Genomic DNA, 24,666 nt, shown 5'->3' on the forward strand with positions numbered 1-24,666 from the left:
CAGACGGCCCCCACCCCGAAGCCCTCTTCTCTGTCAGTGTCTTGGCTGTCTGAGCACACCAAATGGGCTGAGCATACCACGTGGGCAGAGCACAACATGTGGGCACACTCTGGTCCAAGAGCTTTGGAGATGCTGCCTGAATGGCAAGGAAGGAAAGGGCTTCTCCTAATACGCCTAGGAGAAGGACCTGTCTAGGGGTCTGGCCTTGGGCTGAATGGCCCAGCGTGTTTGTGAACGTGCAAATTTAACCCTCTTAGGGAGGCACATAGTGGCAGATCACAGGCCCCACCACAAGAAGCTACAACTCTGAACAGGATCTGCGAGCACTGCCAGAGATAGGGAGGGGGCTGGAGATGAGGGGCACAGACTTCAAACAACTATCTTCCTCCAGCCATTCTGAGTATTCCACCTATACCTCTCTATTCCCACTCCTCCCTCCTACTCTCACCCCACTCAACCATTCCAATAGGGAGCCACTGTGACTGTGAAGGGGTAGGCTTCCAGGTAGGCCTGCCCAGGCAAAGCTGAGAACGTGGGAGAGAAGATTCAAAGTGATCCTCCTGCCTCTTCTACCTGGCTCCTGATTACAAATTAGGGTCACCTGGGGGGCCTTGAAAATCGTGACTGAGTCCCACTCTGGCCCAACTGAATTAGAACCTCTATGGATGGTGCCCAGGTACTGGGACATCTTAAAAGCTGCTCAAATGTGTCTGAGGCTGAAGCACCAGTGAGCCCCTGCTGGAGGGCCATCGAGGGGATGCACACCTGTAGGCAGTTCCCAGGAGCAGGCTCAGGATTCCCACTGCATGTACACCCCTGGCCAGGGAAGAGGAGGTCAGGGCCCCAGCACAGAGCCGCAGGAGCGTGTCCCACAGAATACCTGATGGACAGAAGACATACCTAGTACCAGCCTGTCAGACAATTCCAGGGGCTACAGCAGGAAGGAGCCAACCCACATCAAGAAGCAGATTCACTCTCAGCCCTGCTCCTTCTTCCTCCTCTCCCACCCTGTCTACCTCCTGTTTTCTCCCCCATGTGCAGGTGGGCAGGGCTGACCTGTCAACATGCTGGAGAAGAGCATAGCTGGGAAGTAGTGGTGGAAGTAGAGGATCCGGCCCATCAGGAAAAACGGGAAGTAATGCAGCATCCAGCCAAGCAGCACCTGGCCACCTCCTTGCAGCAGGACCCGGGTCAGTCCTGAGCCAAAAAGCAGCACACCTCAGTGAGAAAGCAGGGAGGCCAGAGCCCAGCTTTCAGTCTAGCTCTGCCCCTTCCTTGCCGTGGGCAGTCCTTCCTTCCCTTGTGGGGACCACCTCAAACAACCTCAGGACAACTGGCAGAAAAGGAGCAACTGGGTCTCTCAAGAGTCTTGGTCACTTCTCAGTCTGTAAAAGTCTCAGCACCATGGTAGGGGCACCACATACCAGCCTAGGGCAGCTGCCTGGGTAGGAGGCAGCCAAACTCTAAAGAAACCATAACCCCACACCCCTACCAATAGGGGCTCTTCGTCTCCCATCCCTGCTGCCACAGACTTCCACCATGCAGCTGGGCAGAGGTGAAGTCAGGAGAGGATGGAGGGAGAGGAGGGTGTGTCTGGTACTCTGACTGCTCACACACAGAGCTGCATGGGCAAAAAGGGCCTGTACGGAGCTCTCAGTTGCCGTGGTCCATGCCTGGAAGCTAAAGAAACTAGGAGCACCACCAGAATGGAAACCACTGCAATCCCTAGAGGCAGGAGGGACAGTGAAGCTGGGTGTGGTGGCACACGCCTGTAATGCCAGCACTCCAGGAGGCTGACACAGAAGGATCCATGAGTTTGAGGCCAGCATGGGATACACAGTGAGACCCTGTCTCAGAAAAAAAAAAGAAAAAAAAGAAAAAAGAGAAAGGAAAGGGAGGAAAAGGAAAAGGAAAAGAAAAGAAGGGACAGTGAAACAAGATAGGCTGTTCTGCCTATAGCACCAGGGTAAAAGTGAAGGCTCTGAAGTCAGAGTACTTGGGTTCAAACCTCATCACTATCACTAGCTACAGGTCCTAGGACAAGTTCTTTAATTTCATTGTGCCTCTGTTTCCTAATCCACACAGTGCAGTAATAGTCCTTTCCTCCATTAGGCTGCTCAGAGTGTGGAAAGTGTGGCAAACAGCAACGAGTGTCTGGTGACTGGTGTTGAAAGACAAAGAAGAGTAGTGTGGGGTAGGGAAAGCAAGGGGTGCCCCACTGCAGGCAGAGACTCAGAGCACTGGCTCCCCAGCTGCTAGGCTGGGCAGGGAAAGTGCAGGGAACCTGACCTTCCACCTCTGTGGGCAGCTTTGCGCCTCTCTGCATGGCGATGGCAGCGATGCTTCCTGAGAGGAGGTAGAGAGCAATGCTCACCAGATTCAACCACCAAACCACCTGCATGGAGATGTGAACAGGAAGATGAGAGAAAAGCAGCAGCTCGCCCTAGACCAGTGCTTCTGGGCTGAACCAGACTGCAACACTCACCGGGTTGCCGAGCAGATAGACTCGGAAGTCTGTGCCATTGGCCCCTGAGAAGCGCAGGCCCTGTGGAGCAGAGGACACCCTGAGGATCCTGTGCCTAGCTCATCCTCAAATGAGAGGAAGACCAGACAGCTTTCACGGAGAGGTAGGCCTGGACAGGAGGCTCAGAATGTGCAAATTCTCCATGCACTTTCTGGGAAGATGGAGTTGGCATCAGGGTAGGAAACAGAGCCCGATCTCTGACTAGCCCATCCCAGGTGAGGCCTCCCCCTGTAGCCCAACCACCTCTGTCCCAATGATCTCCTTCTTCACTCCATTTTCTGGAAGGTGCTCTAGCCGCTGGTCCTACCTGGTAGTTGATAGGCCAGTGCCAGGGTTTGGATGTGAAGTCATTGTCCTTGGGCTTAAGGCCATTATTCCCCTGTAAGAAGGTGGCGAAGAAAAGCTAATCAAGATAGAGCTAGAGGCCTGACAGACATGAGGCTCAGGCATCTCCGTTATCCAGACAAGTGTCAAGAGGAAACACCCTACTCTCTCGGCAAAGTGCAGGGAAGAGTCAAGTGCTCCTGCATAGCTATTGTTTATTAGCCTACAATAACTGCTTTACTTCTCCCAAATACAAGGCTTCACTTCCCATCAGTCCATTCAGACCATTTCCGCTGGAGAGAAAGAAGACAAAGAGGAATGAAGGACTTGTGTGCACTAGGCACAGAACACACATTCAGAGGGTGGGTGATATAAAATCAGAGCTTCTTTATCTAATTTCAAACAGAAAAACTGGGCTGGGCATGGTGGCGCATGCCTGTAATTCTAGCACTTGGGAGGCTGAAGCAGGAGGATTGTTGTGAGTTCAAGGCCAGCCTGGGCTACACAATGAGTTCAAGGCCATCCTGGGCTACATAGCAAGACCCTGCCTCAAATAAAGCAAAAACAAAAAAACCCCATAAAAACCAAAACCAAATAGAAAAACAGACTCTGAGGAGTATCTTTACTTGGAAAAGGTTATCTTAGCCTGGTGTTCCTAAACTGTTTTTTTTTTGTTTGTTTGTTTGTTTGTTTGTTTTTCTATTATTGCCTCCCTTCTGCCAAAAGCCTTTTTAGATATTTTCTCCAATGGGTTGGGGATATAGCTCAGAGGCACAAGTGCCTGCCTGGTAAGCACAAGGTCCTGGGTTTGATTCCTGGTACCTTCTGCCAAAAAAAAAGCCTTCCATGTCATTTTAATACCATGGCCACACTACCTATCTCCTTATGTACCATAGGAGACCTGTGCTTTACAAAGAAAAATGTAAAGTTTTAAAATTTTTGTTTTTACCCTCCAAGAATCCATTTCATATACTTGGAGAGAAGTACCAAATGCAATCACTCTAAATGTAACCCTTTAACCTGAAAAACCTGAACTCAGTCCTTCTCATCCAGCAGCCAATACTATCCAATAACTCGTCTTACCATGGCAAAAACAGGATTCTGATGAACAAGAGGAACAGGCTCAGGGTCCCAGATACCAGCTGTCAGGACTGGGCCAGCTATCAGCACAAACTGGGGGAAGCAGCCCCATGAGAGGCACCAGGCTGGATCAGTGAGGGTTTCCAAGCCTTGCCACTACTGACATTTGGGCCTGGACAAGGTTGTCATAGGGCTGTCCTGTGTAGTGTACGTTTAACATCCCTGGTCACTACTCACTGGATACCAGTGGCACCCCCATGCCCCATTCCTCAGTTCTGCCAGTCAAAACGTCCTCCAGACATCGTGAGATGTTCCCTGGGAGGCAAAATTGCCCTCAACTGAGAAGCAAAATCCAAAAGGTCCAGTTCAATGAACTGCCATCTGGTGCCTTACTAACCCAACTCTTTGAGGATTTGGGAACAGATGCCAACTTTCACATGATTGGGTTGCTCTGATGGGGTCAAAATTCCTACAGGGGAAGAGTGCTGTCACTTTCTCCATTCAGGTTCCAGCTAGCGGAAGACACAGACACACACACACACACACCCTCACTCAAGTTCCTATAGTCTAGGTCACTATTTTGGTCTCTCTCCCTTCCTTGAATAAGAGAGTGCTTTTACATCCCTTTTCTTCTTTCTCTGTCTCTTAGATAATGAAAGAAGGAAATGAAACTCTTTAGACTTACTTCTTGGTCTTAAAATTCTGCCCAGACCCAAACTGATATTCTAACTGACAGGCACATATTCAAAAGAGCCACGTTATCAGGCCACAGTGACAGCTACAAGCACAGAGTCAGAGAGGAAGTGACCCAGAGATTGCTTAATGTCAACTCATCACCTCCCAATGTGCAAAAATGACAAAAACTTGAATTTTTAAAGTTTAATCGGTGAAGTAAGTTGACTGTATTTACGGAATATTGCTTACATAATCACTTTCAGGAAAGTGCACTTGATAGCGGCTCACAGGGCAAAGTAACAACTGCTATGCTTCTGTGTAACCCTGTGGGCGGCTGCTATCACCCATCTGCCTTGAGACCCAGGGTCCCTGAGGTACTCAGGTTTCCCTAGGCCAGAGCAAGGGGTTCGCCCCAAAGCATCAGAACTGTAGTAAGATTTGCTCAGTTTGCAGGTGGAAACTTAAACTACTGGGTGGAATTTCCTCAATCTGAAGATTTCCTCTCACTTTTCCCTAAACCTTTGATGCTACAAACGCTGTCAGCTACTAGTGACAGCATTCAAACACTGAGTCTGAGGAAATAAGCAAGAATCAACCATGCCCCATCACTGGTTTCTGTCCCAGAATATGAGTGAGCTCATGGCTGGGTTGGCAGATAAACAACACACTCAAATTAGCTTGCTGTCCTACTTGATCCTGAGTTCACATGCTGGAATGATCTTATGTCTTTAACCAAGACACTAAGAGTTTCAGGGGCTCTGCCACTCAAAACAGATGTGAAAAACCACTTAGAGGCAAAGCGGCGTCATTGTAACTGGCACTGGCACTGAAAGCCTATTAGCCTAGCTCCAAAGTCTGGAACCACATTTCACACATTGTGCGGCCCTAGACAATTCCTTAATCCTTCTGTGCCTTAGTTCCCCTATCTATACACTGGGAATGACAATAATCACCACAGGATAAATACTGTGTATGTTAATATACGTACACATACACAGTGCTTAGAGTAGTGCCTAGCTACACAAATGTTCACTGGTATCATGGTTGTTACGAACCCCCACATTTTGTGATAAGGAAAATACCTATGAAAATCAAGTAAACCAGCAGATGAATACACTTGCAAGGTCCTCCACAAGGGGGCAGTGGATCTACACTACAGCTACTGATTTATGCTTCAAATCCGTGGCTGCCCAAAAGTGCTTAAGAGAAGCCACACAGTAAGAGGTGACAGTACCCGAATCATGACCATGTGGGACTCCAGCAAGATCTCAGGAAAACTGGGCTGCAACACATCCAGACTGATGTTTGGCACTAGGGAAAAGACAAAACAAAAACAAGAGAGCCTTTGTCACACTTTATCTCTTCAGAGTCTGTCCTCTCCCATGACAGTCCAAGTGGAGTTTCCCTGACAAGGTGATGAGTAGGTGACAGTGTCGGGGATCACTTAGTCAGCTGAGCACTCAGGGGTATTCTGAGAAACACAACAGAAACAGGTAATAACCTCCCGGTGGTGCACCATCCAGGCACCATCACTCTTTGGCACTGGCTCAGATGCTGGCCACAAGGTGCATGAGGACAAGGACCAAGTCTTTCACTCACCAACATGTCCACAGGATTCACATAGTTCCTAGTGGACTCAGTAAGGAGTTAGTTAATTAGCTGGTTTGGCTAGATTAGGTAGTAAGAAGAATGAAATGGAAAGTACAGACAGAAGGAGAAATCAAGTGTAAATGAATGAATCCAAAGACATAGTGGGGTGAGCTGACACTAAAGTGGAAACATCTAATGCAGCCTGGAAGCAGAGGTGTGGGCTGAGGTCAGAGCTGTGGCCGCAGCCTTTGGTTCACGGAATGGCTGGATGTTGGGGAGGAGGAGTTCAGCAGAAGCATGGCAGAGACCAGATGCACTAGGTCTGGAGGGCATGGAGGTGCCCATGGTGCAGTGACAGGAGAGCTCAGAGGGAGACAAGATAGAGACAGATGAAACAAATGGACCTGAAGGAGGTTATTGGTCATTCCAGAGAGAGAAACTGATGCAGGCAATGGATGAGAAGAAAAAGGAGCTATGAGAGTAGGTACAAACTCTTACAGGTGTAAAAAAGAAAGGGCAATAAGGTGAAATGGTAGCATTCTGTAAAGGTTTATTTTTCTAAGGGAAGAGTTGTTTATAAATGCTTCCCTTCAGAGCCAGCCCTCACTCACATTTGGGATTGATATGGTCCTCCACATTCCAGATGGAGTTGAGTGTTTGTTTCAGGTATGGAGTACAAGTAACTTCCAACTGCTCCCAGCCCCTGTGAAAATTAGTCACAAATGTCCCTCAGACTTGAATCCCCAGACACACACATTGCAAAAACAGCACTGTCTACTGCTCTTCAATCTGTGGAACCCATGTTTTTAAATGAGTGGTCACTGTTGCTTCAACCCCAGTTTTTCATATTCCACAGCTATTCTAGGACTGGTCTAGCCTACACTCTTCCCATTTTACAGAGACAAAAACCAAGAGAGTAATTACCACAAGCCAGAAGTACAAACACACAACTGTCAGAACACATAAACTCGAAAATGCCCCTGGAGTTCTCTGCTTCATAATATACCTGATATCTTTTTCTTCTTCAACCAAGAAAAAGCAAACATAAGGCACACTGACTACTGGAAATCAGAAGTCTCTGGAATATCTCTTGTAGCATGAAAAGGAAAGTGCAAGCTCCATGAGAATATCAGAACCCCAGAAACTTACCACTTGGGCAAAATTTTTCCTGAGGAACCAAGGACACAACCTGTGACCAGATGGATGAGGCGAATTCGACTTCTTAGCACTTTGATCCGGTTCCCAAATTTTCTGTTTACAACCTCAATCCGCCAGAAATCATTTGAGTCTCCTGTCCCATTCTGCCACATAAACCAAGGAAAGAACACACAGTGAGATGATGTTACAGAAAAGGTGTCAAAAGGGAATGATCACCCTCTCACATGCTACCACATTACAAAGATCACGTACCAAATCAGCCCCAGTGACTGAGATGGGAAAGGGAGCAAGGCCATAGAAAAGCCCCAAGTGACACGGCCTTGGCACTCCCCGTTTGCAACCAAATAAAGGAGTAGAATTCTTGGAACCAGAAGTCTAATTTTCTGCTTCACAGAACTACAATTTGAGCAATATAGATGTCTTTGCCCCAAATCAAACTGGAGACCTCACTCTGCGCCAACAGCAGCACATCTGGGCCATTTGCATCCATTATCTTGGCCATCTGGGCACTCACTCATCTAAGCCAGAAAGGTCTGACCTGGACACTGCACCTTGGAGATGCAGATAGTTGTGTCTCACCCTCTGCAAGAGCTGCCCAGGGAAATAGATGTTCAGCGTCTCGGCTCTGCTACAGTGTAGGATGAACAAGTGGAAGGAGGGGTAGGAAACCCATCTCAAAGGACCCAGATTCTACTGAAGCACCAATGGCCTTGGAAGGGACTGTAACTAAGCCACATAGTCTTCCATTAGCTGTTTTTGTCTTTAATTATTCCCAAACTGTGAGTACTCACAGAACCTTTTACATTTTTTTGGTGGAGGTGTACTGTAGATTGAACCTAAGGCCTTTGATTTGGGCTACATCCCTGGACCTTGTATTTATTAATTTATTTTTATTTTGAGACAAGATCTCACTAAGTTGCCCTGGGTAGGCTCAAGCTTGTGATCTCCCTGCCTCAGCCTCCCAAAGTACTGTGATTATAGGCATGCACCACCACACCAAGTCCAAATTTTATTCTATCAAGTGCATTTTCCTGAGATAGTGAGAAACAAAAGCTATGTTGACAACCCATTGTTCACAGGGAAGAGATCCTTAAAAACAAAGCCAATGAAAATTTGGGCTTGGGCAAAAGATAAACTCATGTGGGGCCATAGTGTAGGTCTTTGGCTTCTGTGTCCAATATGATTTTAAGAGACAAAAACATTATTCATATTTGACTTTTATTAGCTATTGGAATATGTAAATGACATGGTTGTTATTTGAGGACAGAGATGAAGACAAACAGACTTCGCAGGCTGCTTTTCTCATAGCAAACTTAGCCAAAAAATTCTCAAATGTTAAGACCATGCAAAGCCTTTAATCCTTGGGAGCATCCCAGAACCCTGGGAAGGTTATGTCCAGCCACATGGCTCTGAGTCAAACCCCTCAACATTTATAGCCTGCTTGTGCCAGGCATTCACTCACTATGCCGTAGCCGGTGACCTGAAAATGTTTCCGGGTCAGGGGGGCCTCATGGTAATGACTGTGCAAGTTCCGAGAAGTCCTAGAAGTTGGAGGAGAGAAGAGCTGTTATCTGAAGAAAAGAGACACACAATGTTTCTCCTTTTAACAAGAACATGCAGAACCATCTGATAGGGTTAGGATATTTCGAATGAGAACTATTAATTCCAACACATGAGGAACTTATTGCCTATTCAGTCACAAGAAATATGCAGAGAACTGATGTTATGGTTGTGCCTGGATGTCCTCCAAAAGCCTCGTGCCATAATGGATCAGGCTTCCAGGGTTTGTGGTTGATTCCTCATCTAATGCTGGAATCATGGGTGTGAGTACTACACCCAGCCTAGGGTGGGTATTAGCATACAATATAAGGGGTGGAAAGAGGTTTGCTTTCCTCTCTTGTTGCTTTTGCTGTCTTCACCCGCCATGAGCTGTTGACCTCTGCCATGCTGCCCTGCCATGGAGCTAGCCGATTATGGACTGAAGCATCTACAGACTGAGCTAAATAAACCTTTCCCCTTTTAACTTTGGGTGTTGGGTACTTTGTCTCAGCAATAAGAGAAGTTAACTAAGACAACTGGAGAAGAAAAAAGACTCTTGATTGAGGACAGATGGTGGGAGCACCAGACTACATACTCAGGGGTTTTGGGATGGGGGTAACTCTCATACATTTGGTGGCTCTGAAACACTTAGCTTGCTCGACTTATGAGAAAGGTCTATGAAGAACAAAACTAACACTGGTAATCTACACGTGTCTGTGGTAGATACCCACCCCCATTTTACTCTTTTACTCCCATTACCATTTTTTTAAAGCGAGGATTTGTAGGGAATGAAGGGCATTTAATTTTGCTTTCATTTATTAAATACTTTTTGGTTTTAGTTTTTAAGATAAGATCTTGCTACGTAGTTCACCCTCGAACTCATGGCAATCCTCCTGAGTGCTGGGATTATGGGCGTGCATCATGATGCCTGGTCATTTATTTAATATTTTATAACAACTCTTTTATTCATATGTAGTATGTAAATGTTTATTATAAATTTTTTTATTTGCAAAACTAAACTTACAATAAATTTTAATTAACAATAAAAAGAAATGTTTAATAATAAACATTTAAAGTGCCCAAAATCCAAATGATTATCACTACACTCCCTCTCTCTCTACATATATATATACATATATGTGTGTGTATGTGTCTGTATGTATATGTAAATAAATCCTTGATTTCCCTGGTTTTTAAAAAATTTTTATCTGACAATTCTAGTGTATGAACTTTTTTTAAAATATGGAACTCTTCCTGGCATTTTCAGTCATTTCAGTGAGAATGCTAGTGAAATAAACCAGTTTTAAACAGATGCTTATAATTTCTCAAGGCAGCCACTTAAATGGCATAAAATTTTACCTTTTTTTCTAGGAAAAGAGAAACTAAAAGGAACCCTCAAAGGTCAAAGCCCCCAAGGCCAAGACAAGCAGGCAAAGGGTTGCTTGTTTAGTTCATCACCTTCATAACACAGCTCTCTCATCCCAGCACACTTCTATTACCACAGCCTCAGGCAAGACTTCTGTATACTTTATTTCTTATAAGAACTCTCCACCCTTGGTGCCCATATCACTATTATGCAAACAGCACATTCACTTACTCTTTGTGTTCTAGTCGAATGATGTCTCCATGTCTCACAAACTCCACTGGGAATGAAGGGTCTAGAGGATCTGCTGAGAACAAGCATCAACACCAAAACCATTCACTTACTAGGCTAGTATCAACGTGAGGGCCTACTGGAAACAGCTACAGTACCAACACGTGGTATGTGCTAGAGGCACCAACACAGTGTTGTGGGATCGATGAGTAAAGGCCCCAATCACTTTAGAGGATTAGAGAAGGGGTCCCAGACATAATGCTTGAAAAGACTCTGCAAGGGAGGACAGGATTTTTTCAGGTGAACTAGAGGGGAAAAGGCACAGAGGTATGAAAGAACAAAACTCATCGGACCAATACAGATGGTGTCATAGTTAAGGAATGCAAGCAGGGAGGGAGTGGGAGCAGATGAGGGTATGAACGTGCATGTTCCAGGCTGAGCAATGTGGCCTTTACTTGACAGGCACTGAAGCCTCCATAAGAAATTAAACTGGGGCTGGGCACGGTGGCACATTCCTGTAGTTCCAGCACTTAGGAGGTGGAAGCAGGAATAGCACCAGGAGTTCAAGGCCACCCTGAACTACATACTGAATTTAAGCCTAGCCTGAACTACAAAGTAAAACCCTCTCTCTCTCTCAAAAAAAAAAAAAAAAAAAAAACTTAAGGTGGGAAGCAAAACAATAAAATTTCCCTTGCAAACCACTGTCCCAAACAGTGAAATACCAACACTGCATAAACAGATTAAGGTCAAGAAAAAAATTTGCCAATGCAAATCACTGGCTCCAGGGAGAATCAGAGAACTGCACAGATGTCCATTGCTATACTACCTTTTAAGATCTCTTAAGGTTAATTACCGAGAGGACAAATCAAGAAGTCAATGGAGAGGGAAGTTTTACTTCATATGGATTGGGGGAGGGGAAATTACAGCCATTAAGACAAAAACCTTAGTTTATAAAGTTTCCAGAAAACCCTTAGTTGCTTAACAGTAAAATAACAAACCAGGAATGTTCAAAGTTTGGTGTTCAAGCCCTCTGAAGTAAAACTACAACTGTTCTTCCCTCCTAAATCTTCATCGTAATGAATGACTTATGCTTAGCTGCTGCATCAAAACACTATCAGTACTACTATCTTAAAGGTGTAAGACCAGACTCTGCCCAATGGCACCACAACTTATATTACCAACGAATTACACAGAATGCCAAGACACTGACTGTATATGTCATGATTCTGACCTGACAAAGCAGGAGAGGAGGTGGGACAGGAAAAAGAACATGAATTTAGATGGGAAGCTGCCCACTTCACAAAGGCCCAGGAACAGATGGCTGGGGACAGACTAAGACAGGTGATATTCAGTGAAGAGTCACAGGGAGTGCCGAGGATGTAAGACATGGGCAGTGGTGACGGGCTCAGACAGGGAGAGGAAGGTGCCCTCCATTCTCAAGTGCAGCAGAAGGCACAGCCTGCAGGTAGCACCTGACCAAAGTCAGAAAGACTCAGATATAGCTCTGGCTCTAGTCCAAAAGCTTGGAAAGTCTGACAGATGTTTGTCAGACCAGTTAGGGACAGATCAGCAGGCTGTGAGTATGTCCCAGGCACCAACCTAGACAAGCCCAGTTACAGGGCTGGGCCTCTGACACTGAAGTGATTGCCCAAGTCCAGGGATGAGCCACAGACAGCCCTCTTGTACTGTCAAGACCACATTTTGGGTTCTGCAAGGCTAGGGGTGCTCTACAAGAGAAATGAGAGCAATCATCAGGTACCCTTGCTTGGGGCTACTCACCAGCCCCTGGTGCTCAAGTAACCTTTTCCTGGATGAAGTCTGAGCACTGTTCTCTGGCTTCAAAATGGCACTGCAGAGTAAGATCTTACCTGTTTTACCCATTGCTTAACCCCTATGCCTATGCCTGTGCCTATGACTGTGCCTGAAACACAGTAGGTGCTCGATAACTGTTGAGAGGATAACTCAGACCAGTAAAGACACTATCAAAGACACTCAGGAAAGCCTATCTCAGTATCATTCTTTTGGCAGCATGAGAAACGTTGGAGTTCAGAGTAAGTAATAAAATAAGAAGTGGCAGTTCCTGACCATATTACCTGAGTTTGTATTATGTTTCTTGATGATCCACAGGTTGTTGTAGTCCTTGTGCAAATAGGTGGTGACCTGGGGGAGGATGGAGGCAGAGGGCAGAGGAGGTGGGAGGGAGAATAAACTCATCACTCTCAGCACAGCTGGCTAAGCACAACCCCCAGTAAACCAACACTGCTGAACCTCTTTCAGAATCCCCAGCCACCAACCCAAGGACTCACATTTCCCAAAGGGGCTCAGAAGTAGCATTGCTGAGTGAGATTTCACTTTCTTTCCAGATTGAGAGGCCCTCTCCATCGTTCAAGAATCCTTTTGATTTGGTTTTGGTTTTTATTTTTGTACCTTATTAAAGTTCCAGGCTTCTAGAGGTAGGAACTATGACACCTTGTATGACAGTCTGAAGTGCATAGAGGAGATACAGTGCATTTCAAAAATTAATACCATGGCCAGGCATGGTGGTGCACACCTGTAATCCTAGCCCTCAGGAGGCTGAGGCAGGAGGATTGCTTCAAGTTCAAGGCCAGCCTGGGCTACAAAGAACTACACAGTGAAACCCCATCTCAAAAAGGAAAGAAAAAAATTAAGACCATGCCTCAAAATTTCCAAATGAAAATTTCATAATATATTTTCAATAATGTGGCTAAGTGAAACTAATGCTGCAATTAATCTAACATCAAAAATCTGGAAGCAGTTTAAATCTTTTTTAATAGAGAAATAGTTAATATGATACTACATCCACCAGATATATTATTATACAGCCACTAAAAATGTTTCAGAGCATTTTTAGCAGCCGAAGAAAAGGTTCCTGAAATATTTTTTGTTTTTTTTTTTTTTGGTTTTTGGTTTTTGGTTTTTCTCCAGTACCGGGAATCAAACTCACGACCTTGCACTTGCCAGGCAGGCACTGTGCTGCTGAGCTAAATTCCCAGCCCCCTCCTGAAATGTTGATGGTGAAAATGAATACTATTGATGACCAGAAGGTGCTTTTGTTCCTCCAACATTACTCACAAGGAAACAGGTTAAGTCATTTGCTCAAAGCTACACAGCTTATGTGTTGGGAAGACAGGATTCAAACCAGCTAATGCCAATGTTACTAAGATATAATTATGCCCGTCGGGTAAACAAGTATAGAAATACCTGGAACAACTGAAATACAGGAACAACTGAAATACATTCTTTTACAGTGTGAGTTTTCATAACCCAACTGGATACAACATAACCAGTTTGCTTGCAGAGATTTTTGCATGACAGTTTATTAAAATAATTATTTTGCATGTTTTATGGCTTCTTTGAGCAGCATTTGCTTTGTTTCTCAGAACAAATTAATTGTTAAGGTTCTGTGGGGCTGTATGGTGGGAAAGTGCTTTTTGGTTACTTTTACAAGAGCCACTACTATTAAAATTCCTACAAGAAAAATTATTTCTTTATTGTGAGTATATCTCCTGGACCCTTTTCCCACCGAAAACATTTGTTTCTATAACGGAGTTTGTAATAACATGAGGTTTCCTAGGAGTACAGGATCTAATTATAGCAGAATGCTGTACATATTTGGTTAAAACAGGGATTATATATAGCTTTTGTTTCTTTTTTATGATTTTCCATATCTTAAAATTTTACTTTATAAATGTTATGCTTTAAAAACATTTAATGTGAGCCAGAGTAAACCTTTTTTTTTTTTTTTTCCCCCGGTACCAGAAATCAAACTCATGACCTCACACTTGCCAGGCAGGCACTGTGCCACTGAGCTAAATCCCCAGCCCCCAAAGTAAACCTTTCTTTAAAAAAAAATTTAATATTGAGACCTAGAGATAGTAACATGACATTAAACTGCAGGGCAATGAAAATGACTCCTTGGTCCACTCTCCTCAATTTGCAGAAAAGCAAAGTGGTTGAGAAAGGCCAAATGATTTAGCAAAGACATTTCTGTCCCTTGACCCAATACGTTCTCTACAACACCATCAACTTCACACCTGCACATGAGTTCCAAGTGCAGAAACAAGCTTAATTAGTGTCTTTTAGAACCTGGCCTTTTAAAAACTTTGCATAGGTCTTCCTGGCCACCACACCTGTAACTTTATTATTTCTACATGATACCTGAAGCAAGATATCACTGTGGAATAGTTAGCTGTGGTTTTCTGGCTGTGTGATAAAACCATCTGGAGAGCCAAAACTAAAACAAAAATTCACAATCCATGGGCCTCACCCTAGATCATTCAATCACAATCTCGGTGGTGGAGCGCAGGTGCCAGAATGTTATAAAAGTTCTCCAGGTGATTATAAAGTGCAGCCAGAGCTGAGAATCGCTTGGCCAGAGACATGTAGAGCATCAAGGAGGAGACGCTGATACTCAAGTCCAGTATCTTGGGTCAACACTCCAGTCACCAAAAAAGGAAATGATATAAACTACTTGAACAGCAGAACTTCTTGCAAAGTGACAACACTGGTCATTTTGTAGGAAGAGAAATTTGATGTGCAAGTCTCTCAGTAACAGTTCTACAACCGCCACCTCCTCACCTCCCTTTTGCTCCACTGCACCTGACTTCTCCTTCTCACTGTTCCACAAACCTCTCCTTGTCAGTCACAGGCCTACTATGCACTCAGGGCCCCTCTCAGGTCTCATCCTCTGAGGACTCCATTGCACTGCAAGTGCTAACCATCTCCTTCCAGAGACCCCTGCTGCCCTTACACTCTCTTCCACTGCTCCTCTAATTTGCTCCTTTGTTCCTGCCTCTTCTGGTTCCACCAATTACCTTCAGACACTGCCTTGTATGTGTACCCAGGGTTCCCTCACAGGCCCTTGTGCACCTGCACAGCCTTTTTGCACAAGGCCACTCCTCCCTTTGTGAGCTACACCCACATGCTATATACTCTTATCTCTCTCCTGAGACAAGCTCCAGACCTTAACTAAACACAACCTAACTCTCCCATCTCCAAAGCTATTATTCCTCCTCCATTTCTGTATGGTGAAACAGCATTACGATGTTGATGTATCTTGACATCCAAACTACACTCATGGGTGCAGATCTTCCTGCCACTGATCTGTTACGTGGCCCTGCCATTATACCTGCGAAGTGTTTCCTGAATCAATTCTTTCCTCTATCCTCACAAACTCTGCCTTCATTTCCTATCCTTTGTCATAATTACTGCCTACTAACTAGGCTTGCAATCTGTTTCATTCCCACTGAGTTACCTTTCTGAATCTAACCATTCTTGCCATCACTTAATAACTTTCATGCCTTCCCAGTATCTTCTATAACACAGGTCTCTCCCCAGCCTGGCCCCACCAACTCTCCACCAACCTGCTTGTCCCTTTTCAGGCACCATCTACCACAACCAAAACCAACACTCCCTAACATGAACATGCGCCACTCCTCATTCAGTCAATACTTGTGGCTAACCCTCACATCTGTACTTTGCATATATTATCTCATTCAACCCTCACAATCACCTAGAAAATGGTACTATTTATTTCCCCTAATGATGAGAATATCACATAGACAGATAAAGCAATTTGCCCAAAGTCATACTCTGTATGGAACTAGGATTCAAATGCAGGTGATCTAGTCTGATTCTCAAATCATTGTTCATAATTACTATACTATACACCTTACCAACTCCATGCCACGCATTTCAGCCTTCCAGAAGTGAGCAATTAAGTAGCAGAAAGGTAGCAGAAAGTAAACAATCACATTCCCTATGAATGTATAGGCATGGAGAGGTACAGAGAAAGCTCTCCTAAAAGGAGCACCTAACCCACTATCAGAAAGGGGGATCATGGTGACAGGGAAGAATTCATAAACTGAAGCTCAAGGAAGCTGGAGCTAACCAGAGGAAAGGAGAGAAACACGCAGGAACAAGAATGTTTCAAGTAAGGGAAACAGCACAAGTAAAGAAGGAGAAGCAAGAAAAAGAAGGCAGGTTTGGCCATGGCAAACAGTAATGCACAGAAAGCCCACCTACCTGCTGTTGACGGGCACCAATGCCCTCAGGGTAGAGGTGTCTATGGGAGTGCAGGTAGCCAATGGCCATCCGGAGGTTCTTCACTGTGATCACAGAGCCATAAGCCAAATCTAGAAGGGAGGAAGCAGACAGATGAGTGGCCACTGTGCCAGAGGTTGCCCTGCCTAGGAGAGACCTCCAAAGTCACAGGACTTGTGAGCCCTCTAAGGAACTCCACTGGGCACAAGACTGTCTGAAGCAGGAGATGCCTTCTCACTTCAATGGGACCAACTCAAGAGAGGGCTCCCCACCAAGTCTCGCACATCCCTCCTGTTCCAGTGCCTCCTGAGGACTTCAGAAAAAGCTGAGTGCTAACACTGTCATTATCAAAGCATATCTGTAAAAGATTAGGGACAGTCTGTCCCTCAGTCAAGGTCTGTCCATGTATACAATGGAATAAAAAGGAAGAACCATTTTGAGCTTTGTCCAGACTGTTCTCCAAGATATAATAATATAATGAACTGTTACAAGAGACTTTTCACTCTGCATCCCTTTCTGCTTTTGAATCTAGTACTATATGAAATAACTGTTTTCTAAGATGTTTTGGCTTTTTTTCTTTTTACTGTGAATTAAATTTTTAAAAATATGGGAAAACCACTTCTCCAAGAGCCTTTCCTCCTGCAGGCCTTGGTTACTAAGCAGCCTCTTTTCCTTGCGACCATCCCTCTTCTCTATCCCTGTGGTCTGGCTCCCCTGCCATTTACCACGGCACAGAAACAGGTCTCTTGCTCCACCAGTGATGCAGATCAACAGAATGCATCAGCTACACAGAAGACGGATCTGGAGGCAGAGGCGGCTGGCCTGAGGACTGTGAAGAGCCTTATTTAAATGCAAGACAGCTTCACACACTGACAAGAACAGGGCAATGAGCAAGTGCTCGAACAAAGGTGTGACACTGTGTGACATGGAGGGAGCCCAGGGAAGGATTGGACAAATCCCCTCTCAAAGAGCAAAAAGACAATGACTTAAGATGACAGTAAGCCGGGCCTTTTAAATAGCAAGTAGGAATTCATAAACTCTGAATTGTCAGTTCTCACACAGGCCAACATCTATAGCTGCACGCTGATGATCACTTCTGTCTCTTGAAATACTCTGTTCCTCCCTCTTGGCCCTACTGCTTCTCACAAACTGTTCATCTGCAGCCTGCTCCCCTCATTCCTCTTCCGCTGGCTCTCGCCAGTAACCTGACCTCAGCTATGCTCTTTCCTCTTTCTAGCCACTCCCACAGTATCAATTACCTTTCTGCTTGGCTTCTTTGAAAGCATCAGCCCAACCCTACTGGCTCCCTCTCTGCTATGTAACTCAGTATCTGCCCTTCTGAACCAAATTTTTCTCCTACTTTCCTAGCTCTCATTTCTTTCACCATCTTGGCGGGCCCACCATGCTCTCGTGTTGTTCAAAGTACTGGAGAGACAAAAATGAGTAGTAAGTGGGCCTTGCCACCATGCAGCAGTCACCCGCACCCAAGTCCTCTATGACATATTTCTTTCTTCCCTCCCATGATCCATCTCCCCAGCATATGCACTCATGTGCCTCACCTGTGTGGCTACCGTCACGAGGCCTAGCTGCACTCTCTGCAACTGCTTCCCAAGGGATGTCTTCTACTGCTGATCCTGTCCCCTCCCTAGCCATCCTACACGATGCCTGCAGAGATGTCATCACCCTGCTGCAGTCTTCCTGGCCTTCTGCCTGCTCAAAGACCTTCACCATGTTTCTGGTATCTCACCTGAACATCTCAAAACCCCATAATCTAGGCCCAAACTGACTTTTCAGACTTGTATTTCAGCGTCTTTCTGCATGTCACTTGTGCCTGCAGTTTTGCCCTGTCCTCAGCTTTAATCACAACATCCCTTCTGTTCATAACACCTCTTTTCCACCCTCTGCTTCCTGAAATCTACCCATCTTCCAGAGCCTGACTCCAAGGCAACCCACTGCATCTGATCCCTCCAACTACCCAGCAGGAGTGACCTCTCACACTCTGCTCTGTTCTCTTTCATGTGCTTAACACAAGTGGTCACACAGCATGGGGATCCTCTATACCAGACTCTACTGATTACTTTTCAAACAAGTTAGTGGATGGCCGTCTCAACACTGCGGTGGAAGCTGACCACTCACCCTAGTGGGCCCTGCTCTGTCACCAGATTCTCTCTGACTGGCCTTCTCACAGAGCTGGCTTTGGCAGCCACAAAGGAGAAGTTCTTCTGTGGGGTCAAAAAGCTTGCTGCTCATGATGTCTTCCTCTGCACTGATCTGACTCGCTCGTGAGATTACTTACCAAAATACTGGGTCTTTTTCCCGCTCTGCCATCTACATGCTAAAATAACTCGAGCGATCAGATCTTTCTCTTCTTATATAACTCACAGGAAATTCCCCTGCCACTCTGTGTGGAGGCCCAGAACACTCACGTTCGGGGATGGAAGCATTGTGAAGGTTGTTCCCTGAAAGCCGGGCTTGGAAGGCAGAACTGAAGAAACCATCACCAGGACCACTATGGGAAGATGACAGGGAGAAGAGAGTCAAGTTAATGGAGTAAAAATTGTGATTTCCCAGGAGCCTTCAGTTAATTTAAAAGAAGTAAAATCAGAAGGGCAGTGTGGTATCATGGGACAGAGTGGATGACAGAGTTGTAGAGAATGGGGTCCAAATCCCAACTCAGCCACTTACTAGGTGGGTGACTTGGGAACTACATCTAACCTTGTTTAGCCTCAATTCCTCACTTATACACTGGAGATTTAAAAAGAAAAAAAAAGAATTCACAAGTGGTTATGGCTAAAGGAGGTCATGTATACAAAATGCTGAACACAGTTCCTGACACTTTGCAGGTACTCATTAAGTTGGAGCTGTTGTGCTGGTGTTATAGTTATTATTATCCCCACTCCTGCCCCACCCTTTTATGGTGCCTTTCCTTACTAAGCTGAAAGGACTCAGCTTAGAGATAAAAGGCAGTTTTGTTTTGTTTTTTTTTAAAGGCAGTTTTAACTACCAAGAAATTCTCTTTCTCCAAGGTGAAGTGCTGGCTTCTCTAGATCTTGGAATACTCTGATGATAAAATGCAAGGAGAAAGAAACAGTTCCTGCCCGCTGCCTCCATTATCCAAGCCACAGACCCAGGAAATCACACGGCCCATCTATGGGCTCAGAAGTCAGGGAGACCAGACCAAGACAATGGGAAACTCTGGCTGTACCTTTTATTCAGCACCATAATGTGAACAGCAAAAATGGCCATGTAGAGCACCAGAGGCAGTACTATGAGGCACAGGACACGAGCCATCAGGTGTTTTCCCACAGTGACCTGCAAACAGAGGCCAGCATGGGGTAGTGGGCACATGGGGCCCTATTATTTCTTATAACTTCTATGGTGTTATATATGTTCTTATATATAAGTCCTAATCATGAAAATGGTGGGGCTGGGGATATAGCCCAGTGGCACAAGCGCCTGCATGGCAAGCGCAAGGTCCTGAGTTCAATTCCCGGTACCAAAAAAACAAACAACAACAAAAAACTACAACTACGAACATGGTTAACAGGAGAGAATATGTGGGAACCCTAAGTCTCTCTTTCTGTAACACCCCATATACACACACACACACACACACACACACACTCCCACTCAAGCACGGGCCAACCCTCTGCCACCTCTCCAGGCCCTGCACCCAGGTCCTGCACTGTCACACACCTTGAATAAGCTCAGGTGCTGCTCACGAGTGGCTGCCACATTCAGTAATACTGAACTTCCTGCACTTTCCCAGTGCCTCCCTGTACTGTGCCAGCCCTATCACCACGTGGCTAACTGCATCCTGCCTTACGTCAGGCCTGTCACAGCACTTACGAGCTGGACTATCATCGCCTGCTTACTCATTTCTCTCTCTTCTCCATGGACTCTATAAGGCAGGAATCACGTTTTATTCATCTGTGTATTCCCAGCATCTCAAACTTAGTGGATGGTCTCCATATATTTTCTGAATAAATGTGTTAGGGGTTTGGTTCAGAGGTGACAGAGAAGCACCATAGGCAAAGGAGTTGAAGCCTTTAGTCAGCCTAAGTATGAGTCCTAGACCTCCCTTTTACTACCTCTAGACATCTCAACTGCCTCATTGTAAGATCAAGGCAATAACTACCCACCTCACAGGATTGGTATGAGGGTTCAATGTGATAATGAAAGTAAAGCATTTAGCGTAGTGCCTGACACCAAATCAGTCCTTAGTAACTGATAATACAGTAAATCTTAAGGCTCTTACTGGCCTTCAAATATGAAGCCCATAGGTCAGGAAAAGGAAACTGAGTTCAGAAGTCATCCCATCCATTTTACCCAAAGTCTCATGAAGTCAGTGTCTGCCACACAACTGACATGAACCCAACTGAACAGATTCCCTGGGCTAGGTAGTTTACAGAACATTTAAAAGATAGTATGAAACAAATTCCAAAGAAGAATCCCAAAACTGTTACTTCTCTCCTTTTATACTTCTCCAGCCCTCTGCCAGGCAACTCCCTGATGCCCCGCTGTCTACACAGGGCTGCTAGTCCAGCCCAGCTAGGACCCAGGGCACAGCCTCTCCACCACTTGAGGTAGAGACTGAGAAAGGCTGCTGGTTCCTGCTGAGCAACACTGGGAAGCAAAGACATTTCAACCAGCACTTGGGTTCTCACCAGTGAAAGACTGAGGTCTCCAAACAGGTGCCACAGGTCTGCAATTGTGTTCAACCCCACTTGGAGGATGATAAAGAGGCCAACAAATTTGACCCCTAAAGCACCAGCAAGACTGATGCCAGTCAGGCTAAGCCAGAACCACCAGGGGGCAGAGAACGGCCTGGAAACAAACAAGACAAGAGTTCAGTGTGGCAACTAGACCAAACTCAAAAGCAAGAGCAGCAGTGGGACAGGGCAAGTCTTCTGACTCAGGAAGGCTGTGCTGTGCGCTGTGCCTTCGGGATTACTCACCTCAGGGGACAATGGTATGATTCCACAGAGCATGTGGTCTGTGAAACTCCTAAAGCTATAGGCCAACCGGTGTGAGAGAGAGTAGGACATTTCTCTGGGGAGAGGGTCCATGATTTTCCTGGCTAAGTACAGGGCATAAGGTATATGGCAGGCTCATTCTTCACTAGTGACCAATCAAGTAGAAGCAGAAAGAAAACCCTAAGAAGTCCACTCCATTATCCTTTGTGTCACCTCTGGACACAAATATCAAAGGCCAGTATTTATTTATTGAGTGCTTACTAGGTGTCAGGCATCATTCAAGTACTATACACATGCCAACTCTTCTAATCTTCACCACAACCCAATGAGGGAGGGCTTATTATTATCGTCTTTTTACACATGAGGAAACTGAGGTACACAGAGGTCATGTAATACAGCTAGGAAGCAGCAAAGTATAGATCTAAACGTGGCATCAGCTCCAAGATTAATGTTCTTCACCATTTTGCTATCTTTATAATAAACAGTACTCTGTAGTCCAATTTTCAGATGACCTGGCTGCCTCCACTGCCAGACTAGAAGCTCCTCAAAGCCAACACCTCTAAACCTCTAGTTCCTAGTATAATACTGGGCACACAATATGTATTGAAGAGATAGCAGATGGAAATAGATGTGGTAGAAGCAGAAGATAACCAAAGTTAGAGTGGACTGGCAGTCACCAGCTCAGGTGTGATGAGCATAATGTGGCTTACTGAGCTTAGCCATGGATGAAATCAGCTGACTTCCAGAAAGAGCCGGGGGCAACTCTTTTGAGCCTACCGCTCTACTTTCTCAGAGGCAGAGGGATACTCAGACCAGACTCCCCAGATAAGCTTTAGAATTGACCAGGGCCTGGAAGGACCCTCTGGGCTGGTATAGACCACTCATTAGTAGGTCAGGACTGGATGCAACCACTAAGGGCAGGGAGACAAACAGGGTCTAGACAGAGTCTACCCTGGTGTCCTCACCTCTAGGATGCAGAATGTGAGTGATACATTGTCCCAGATCTCTTAAGCAGCATTGGTGCTGAGGGACAGTTTAAAAGACAAGGGTGAGGTTCTCAACAGGACCTTCCCATAGTATCTATAAATTCCTATCTAATTGTACCCTCATTGTAAACTTAATACTCATTTAAAAAGACCTCTTCTCATGTAAAAAGCAAAAAATAAAAACATCTATAGAAAACATTTTAACATCTATTACTATATAAAGTAGACACTCTAAAAAGACAAACAAATGCTTGCTTTAAAGGAAGCTTCTAGACAGATTCTCTAGGCACCCACCCCAGTCCTAGCCATGGTGGAACTTCTAGGGCAGACACAGTTTCTGACTCTCCCCTTCCGAAAATGGGGCTTCTGACCTGTTGGCGCAGGAGTTGTACTTGACCATGCTTAGCATGGCAGCCATGATGAAGAACATCAAAATGGGGTCAAGGAGGATGTACTGGGATAGAGTGAGGCATCCTGTGTCTGAAAAACATGAACACACTAGTCAAAATGCAGAGTTAAAAGAGGGAGCCCCTGAAAACCAAATACCCCAGTAGTAAAAAACAGTTCCCCTTGTTAACTGTATGTGATCACCTAAAGGGGTCATTGAGTCACCACTGGATCACCACAAGGTAGAAGGCCACAGCTCTGGGGTATACCAAAACCCAATGATATGAAGCAGTGTCAGACACTCTTCTAGGCCCTCACTTCAAAAGAGGATCATGTTGTTCACTCAGTGCATCCCTGAGACAAGTCTCTTCCTTATTTGTACCCTGCTTATGTAGCCACAAATGACATACACCTATGACAGAGTCTGATGGTTTTATATGATGTTTCTGTTGAGGTTGATTTCCCATATAGGTACCACAGTGAGTTTTTCAATCTTCAAGCTTATTTCCCTGCTTAAGCCCTCCAAAGTCTTCCCATCTCACTCAGATTAAATTCTCATATCAGTTGCCGAAGCCTCTGTGGTCTCCCTACCCTGGCCAACCTCATCTCCCAACACCCTCTGTCTCACTCATTCCACCCCTGCCATACATACCAGTCTTCCTGTTGCTCCTTGATTCCACCAACCCTTACAGCAGAATTGCTACTCATACTGTCCCCTTTGCTGAATGCTCTTCCTCAGAACTCTGCATGGCTTAATCCTTTGTTTCACTCAAGTCTCTGTTCAAAGCTATCTTCTCAGGGAGTTCTTCAATGCCCACCATAAAGCAGTACTGATCCCCATTACTCCATCCTTACCCAACTTTACTCCTTACGTTGCATTTACTGTTTAAGATGGTTTTGTTGTTGTTACCTGGAATTGAACTCACAACCTTGTGCTTTGCCAGGCAGGTGCTGTGCCGCTGAGCTATATCCCCAGCCCTGTTTAAGATGTCATACTGCAGACTTATTAATGTACTAGCTTGCTTGTCTGCCCCTCTCAAGGGTAAGTTCCATGACAATGAGGCCTCCTCAGTGTACCCTCTGAATCCAATAAAAGGGGCCTGGCATAAGGTAGGCACTTGAGAAACAGGTGCTGAATAAAAAAGGAACAAATGACGAAACAAATGCATAACTGGAGAGGAAAATTAAAGAAACAAGGGAAAAGTCACTAGTCCTCTCTAGGGAGATCCTATGTATAATCTTGCAATAAATCCATCAAAATAAAGCAATATGTCTGTCAAAATCATAAATGCAATAAATCCATCAAAATAAAGCAATATATCTGTCAAAATCATCTCTAAAATGTCCTCCTAAACTGGTCTAGACTTCTTTAAATGTTAAGCTCATGAGGTCATGAATTTACTTTCACAAGAACAGGGCTAGCAAGAGGATCAACTTCTATAATCATCTCTCACTTGTCCATAAGAGGATCCACAAAAAATATTTAAGTTTCCATTGCTATCTCCTGCCACACAGCTATTTTTGCAGTGTCTGGCCTTATATCAATTGCAATTAATTTGGGGAATGCAAACTAATCTTAGTATTAACCTCAGAGAAGTAAAATTAAAATGATAAGCTCCCTTCAAACACACACACACAAAATTACCCATTTCAAACTCAAAAATGTGGAAAACTGGGTCGGGATGTAGCTCAGCAGCACAGCACCTGCCTGGCAAGCACAAGGTCCAGAGTTCAATTCCCGTTTCCATAAATAAATAAATAAATAAATAA

The 24,666-nt window shown here is 45.0% G+C and overlaps 1 protein-coding gene across 3 annotated transcripts in view; it reads right to left on the minus strand.

The window, feature by feature from the left end:
* Nucleotides 1-24,666, minus strand: part of Pomt2 (protein-O-mannosyltransferase 2) — a 39,797-nt gene that overhangs the window by 2,608 nt on the left and 12,523 nt on the right. The window contains exons 5-20 of one of the 3 annotated variants that reach the window (XM_005390192.2): nucleotides 22,881-22,989; nucleotides 21,215-21,374; nucleotides 19,753-19,859; nucleotides 18,974-19,056; nucleotides 16,530-16,639; nucleotides 12,578-12,644; nucleotides 10,488-10,557; nucleotides 8,814-8,892; nucleotides 7,343-7,494; nucleotides 6,805-6,896; nucleotides 5,838-5,914; nucleotides 2,832-2,903; nucleotides 2,486-2,545; nucleotides 2,290-2,395; nucleotides 1,057-1,197; nucleotides 766-880 (exon numbers count right to left, since the gene is read on the minus strand). In XM_005390192.2, the coding sequence (XP_005390249.1) occupies nucleotides 766-880; nucleotides 1,057-1,197; nucleotides 2,290-2,395; nucleotides 2,486-2,545; nucleotides 2,832-2,903; nucleotides 5,838-5,914; nucleotides 6,805-6,896; nucleotides 7,343-7,494; nucleotides 8,814-8,892; nucleotides 10,488-10,557; nucleotides 12,578-12,644; nucleotides 16,530-16,639; nucleotides 18,974-19,056; nucleotides 19,753-19,859; nucleotides 21,215-21,374; nucleotides 22,881-22,989 (1,600 nt within the window). Of the gene's footprint in view, nucleotides 1-765; nucleotides 881-1,056; nucleotides 1,198-2,289; nucleotides 2,396-2,485; nucleotides 2,546-2,831; nucleotides 2,904-5,837; nucleotides 5,915-6,804; nucleotides 6,897-7,342; nucleotides 7,495-8,813; nucleotides 8,893-10,487; nucleotides 10,561-12,577; nucleotides 12,645-16,529; nucleotides 16,640-18,973; nucleotides 19,057-19,752; nucleotides 19,860-21,214; nucleotides 21,375-22,880; nucleotides 22,990-24,666 lie in introns of all 3 variants that reach the window. The other 2 variants (XM_005390194.2, XM_005390193.2) reach the window with 2 other exon arrangements.

Source organism: Chinchilla lanigera, unplaced genomic scaffold (assembly GCF_000276665.1).
Source record: "Chinchilla lanigera isolate Chin_1 unplaced genomic scaffold, ChiLan1.0 scaffold00037, whole genome shotgun sequence".
In the NCBI taxonomy this organism is placed as follows: Eukaryota; Metazoa; Chordata; class Mammalia; order Rodentia; family Chinchillidae; genus Chinchilla; species Chinchilla lanigera.